This window comes from Penaeus japonicus, unplaced genomic scaffold (assembly GCF_977035675.1).
Source record: "Penaeus japonicus unplaced genomic scaffold, GWHDUDI00000001_assembly GWHDUDI00000022, whole genome shotgun sequence".
Taxonomy (NCBI): Eukaryota; Metazoa; Arthropoda; class Malacostraca; order Decapoda; family Penaeidae; genus Penaeus; species Penaeus japonicus.
Genome location: NW_028234424.1, coordinates 6,677,337 through 6,682,336, shown reverse-complemented (window position 1 = coordinate 6,682,336; position 5,000 = coordinate 6,677,337). Strand labels below are relative to the sequence as shown.

Below are 5,000 nucleotides of genomic sequence, written 5' to 3'. Positions count from 1 at the left end.
CTCCCTCAATCCCTCCAACTAACACCGAAGTTCTCCTCACCCCCTCCCCCTTCTCCCTCTTTCCCCACCCCTCTCCATACCCCTCCCCTCATCCTCCTCACCCCCTCACCCTCCTCACCCCTCTCACCCCTCACCATACCCCTCACCTTCCATACCCTCCCCCCAGTCTAACCCCCTTCCTCCCCCCTCCCCCAGATCCCCGTGACCTTTGTGACAGACCTGCAAGCGAGCGAGATCGAGGTGGAACCCTTCGTGCCGGAGGACGGGTCAGGTCAAGCCTCGACGACCTTGGGGGCGCTCTACTTTGACCTCCGGAAGCTCAAGGAGGCGCTCAAGACGGCGGGGGGCGGGGTCAAGAAGAGGACGAAGGATCTCGATAATGATTATGAGAAAATAAGAACGGTTGGAAAGGGTGAGAGACAGAAGGTGAAGGAGGAAGAGGAGGAGGAGGAGGAGGAGGAGGAGGAGGAGGGTTGGGGGCGAAGGGAAGAGAAAGAGAGTGGAGGAAGAAGGGGAGGGGGGGCGAAGGAAATAGGAGGGGGAGGGAGGCGAGGGGAAGAGGAGGGGGAGGGGGGGCGAAGGGAAGAGAAAGAGGATGGAGGGAAGAAAGGATAGAGGAGGAAGAGCAGTAGGAGTAAGCAGAAAAGAAGAAGAAGAAGGAAAAAAAGGAGGAGGAGAATGGGTAGATAGGTGGAGGGGAAGAGAGAGGAGGGAAGGGGGAGGATATCTACAAATGGATAGACGGAGAGATGGATATACAGGAGGATGAAATGGGGAAACGTATGGGCAGATCAAAGGGGAAGAGGGACAGAGGATAAAAATGAGAAAGAGGAGGAGGAGGAGGAGGAGGAGGAGGAAAAAGAAGAAGAAGAGGAGGAGGAGGAGGAAGAAGAGGAGGAGGAAGAGGAGGAAGGGGAGGAGGAGGAGGAGGAGGAGGGAGAGGGAGAGAGAGGGGGGGGAGGAGGAGGAGGGAGAGGGAGGGGGAGGAGGAGGAGGAGGAGGAGGAGGAGAAGAAGACGAAGAAGAAGGATAAGGAGGAGATAGATGAATAGGTGGGTGAATGGAAATGTGGATTGAAGGGGTGGATAGAGAGCCAGGATGAAGAATGAAGAATGTCAATGGTAAATTTGATGATGACGAAATAATGAAAGAAAACGGAATCCCTTCTTAGTGTGTATAAGATAAATTTCAAACTTCATGAAAGTTGATAAATAACTTTACAAACAAACAAAATCAGGTACTAACTACCCTTATGTGATTTCGAAATATCGACTCTGACTCTGGCTTCGGCATCGGCTCTTACTCACAGGCGCGTTCGGATCCGCTGTATTATACCGGAGAAAGGAAGACGATGCCATGGTCATCATCAAGGAAATCAACATGTTAGAACTTTCCGCGTCCGAACGACAGATGGCTCTTAACGAATGCAACGTCCTAGCCATGCTCGACCATCCGAACATCGTCAGGTATGTTCTTGTTTTCTTGTCTTTTTCTTAAATGGAATATGTTTATTGTGGAAATCTGTGAATAGAGATACGTTTCATAAAAACAAAAATATGTGAAAAGTGTATGAGTGGATATTCGTATAATTTCTTGAGGCCATGTGTCTGTATGCATTTCCAAACAATGTATATATACAAACATTATACATTTGCATGTTCGTAATCCACACTCTCCATCACTTTCGATCACTCTTTACTCCTCCTCCTCTTGTTCTTCTTCTTTTCTTCTTCTTCTTCTTCTTCTTCTTCTTCTTCTTCTCTCTCTCTCTCTCTCTCTCTCTCTCTCTCTCTCTCTCTCTCTCTCTCTCTCTCTCTCTCTCTCTCTCTCTCTCTCTCTCTCTCTCTCTCTCTCTCTCTCTCTCTCTCTCTCTCTCTCTCCAACACGTTCACTCTCTCCCTTCGTTCCATATTCATTTCCCTTCTCTATCCCTCTTCACTTTATCTTTCTGACTCTCCCTCTCTCTCTCTATTACACACCCTCATGTTCCCTCTCCTACTATTCCCTTCCCTCTTCCTTTCTCTCTATCTCCCTAAGTTTCCCTCTTTATCCCTAGCCCTGCTCTATCCCTCACCCCTTCCCTCTCCCCCTGTTCTTCAATATCTCTCTCCCATCCTCTCTACCACCAACTTTCCCTCTCCCTTCCTCCGTCTCCCTCCCGCTCTCCCTCTCTCTCTGTCTCTTTCCCTCAATTTCTCTTTCTTAACACCTCCACCCTCTATTTCACCCTCTATCCTTCTCCATTTCTATCCCATAGACTGAATTTCCATCTTCCTGACTTTCCCTGAGTCTCCCTACTTTTCTCTCCCTTTCTCTCTCACCTTCCCTCCCTTCCTCCTTCCCTCTCCCTCCCTCACCCTCTCTCTCCCTCATCTCTTCCCTCCCACTCCGTCCCTCTCCGTCCCTCTCTCTCACCTCACCCCTCCTTCTCCATCCCTCTCCCTCCCTCTTCCTTCCTCGCTCACCTCCTCCATCCCTCTCCCTTCCTCCCTCCCTCCCTCCCTCCTTCACCCTCTCCCTCCCTCACCTCCTCCCTCCCTCTCCGTCCCTCCCCTTCCTCCCTCACCTCTCCCTCCTCACCCCTCTCCCTCCCTCACCCCTCTCCCTCCCTCCCTCACCTCCTCCCTCCCTCTCCGCCCCTCTCCCTTCCTCCCTCACCTCCTCCCTCCCTCTCCCTCCCTCACCTCCTCCCTCCCTCCTCACCCCTCTCCGTCCCTCCCTCACCCTCTCCCTCCCTCACCTCCCCCTTCCTCTCCGTCCCTCCCTCACCCTCTCCCTCCCTCACCTCCTCCCCCCTTTCCCTCCCTCCTTCACCTTCTCCCTCCCTCACCTCCTCCCTCCCTCTCCGTCCCTCCCCTTCCTCTCTCTCTCTCTCCCTCCCTCCCCACCCCTCTCCCTCCCTCCTCCCCTCTCTCCCTCCCTCCCTCACCTCCTCCATCCCTCTCCCTTCCTCCCTCACCTCTCCCCTTCCTCTCCGTCCCTCCCTCACCCTCTCCCTCCCTCATCTCCTCCCTCCCTCCTCATCCCTCACCTCCTCCCTCATTCACCCTCTCTCTCCCTCACCTCCTCCCTCCTCACCCCTCTCCCTCCCTCCCCTTCCTCCCTCTCTCTCTCCCTCCCTCACCCTCTCCCACCCTCACCTCCTCCCTCCCTCCTCACCCTCTCCCTCCTCACCTCCTCCCTCCCTCTCCCTCCCTCCCTCACCCTCTCCCTCCCTCACCTCCTCCCTCCTTCCTCACCCCTCTCCCTCTCTCCCTCACCTCCTCCCTCCCTCCTCACCCCTCTCCCTCCCTCCCCCCCTCCCTCCCTCCCTCCCTCCCTCCCTCCCTCACCCTCTCCCTCCCTCCCTCCCTCCCTCCCTCACCCTCTCCCTCCCTCACCCTCTCCCTCCCTCCCTCCCTCCCTCCCTCCCTCCCTCACCCTCTCCCTCCCTCCCTCACCTCCTCCCTCCCTCCTCACCCCTCTCCCTCCCTCCCTCACCCTCTCCTTCCCTCCCTCACCTCCTCCCTCCCTCCTCACCCCTCTCCCTCCCTCCCTCACCCCTCTCCCTCCCTCCCTCACCTCCTCTCTCTCTCCTCACCCCTCACCTCCTCCCTCATTCACCCTCCCTCACCTCCTCCCTCCCTCCTCACCCCTCTCCCTCCCTCCCTCACCCCTCTCCCTCCCTCCCTCACCTCCTCCCTCCCTCTCCCCGCAGCTACATGGACAGCTTTGAGCGCGACACCGTCCTGTGCATCGAGATGGAGTACGCAGACGGAGGGAGTATGCAACAGTACCTGACGCAGCAAGTGAAGCGCATTGAAGAGCGGGAGATCCTCATCATCTTCCATCAGATTGCAGCTGCGATAAGATATATGCACGAACATCATATTTTGCATAGGTGGGTCGGGGTGACATGGATGCGGTGGGTGGGACGGGGTTGGGGAGTGGGAGGAGGGAGGGAGTCGGAGGGAGGGATGGGTGTTGGGTGTGTGTGTGTGTGTGTGTGTGTGTGTGTGTGTGTCTGTGTATTTGTATGTGTGTGTGTGTGTGTGTGTGTATGTATATGATTGAAACGAACATATGAATGAAAATATAGATTCTTAATTCTTTCTTCCATTAAAGATTAGATAAAAACTACATACCTATACTTATTCTACGAAAGTCATGACATCAGCGTAATTCATACGACCGTTAAACGACCGTTAAACAGAAACTCAGCTAAGATTTTGTATTTAAAAGTGTACAAAAACTTCCTCTCACATCCTCCATCTCTCCCTCTCCTTCGTCAGGGACTTGAAAACAGCCAACATTTTCCTAACGAAGACGGGCGTGGTGAAGGTGGGTGACTTCGGCATTAGCAAGATGCTGTCCACCAAGACCAACCACGCCCACACGGTGCTCGGCACGCCCTATTACATCAGTCCGGAGATGGTGGGTGGAGGAGATGGACAGACTCTCGTTTTTTTATAAGTACCAACAGGAGAAGTGGATTTTTTTTTTTCGTTATGGAGTTTATATCTAAACATTTATATCATATACATATGCAATTACTCCATTACGAAATATCATAATACTTCATGACTGAATAATTATGATAATCTTAATTTGAAAAACCTGCTATAAACGCTTAACATTCCAAATACCTATCTATCTATCTATCTATCTACCTATCAATCTATATATATATATATATATATATAATATATATATATATATATATATATATATATATATATATATATATATATGTATATATATATATATATATATATATTATATATATATATATATATATATATTATATATATATATATAATATATATATATATATATATAATATATATATATATATATATATATATATATATATATATATATATATATATATATATATATATACATATATAATGCAACTTATCTCAACAGTGTGAAGGCAAGCAATATGACGAGAAGAGTGACATATGGGCCCTTGGTTGCATCCTCTACGAAATGGCTTGCTTGCAGAAGACGTTTGAGGG

The 5,000-nt window shown here is 50.8% G+C and overlaps 1 protein-coding gene across 1 annotated transcript in view; it reads left to right on the top strand.

The window, feature by feature from the left end:
* Positions 1 to 5,000, top strand: part of LOC122246622 (serine/threonine-protein kinase Nek8-like) — a 35,735-nt gene that overhangs the window by 11,694 nt on the left and 19,041 nt on the right. Inside the window, exons 5-9 of the mRNA XM_086549402.1 lie at positions 196 to 412; positions 1,310 to 1,466; positions 3,698 to 3,880; positions 4,272 to 4,413; positions 4,909 to 5,000. The exon at positions 4,909 to 5,000 is cut by the window's right edge and continues 37 nt beyond it. Of these exons, the coding sequence (XP_086405528.1) occupies positions 196 to 412; positions 1,310 to 1,466; positions 3,698 to 3,880; positions 4,272 to 4,413; positions 4,909 to 5,000 (791 nt within the window). The remainder of the gene's footprint in view (positions 1 to 195; positions 413 to 1,309; positions 1,467 to 3,697; positions 3,881 to 4,271; positions 4,414 to 4,908) is intronic.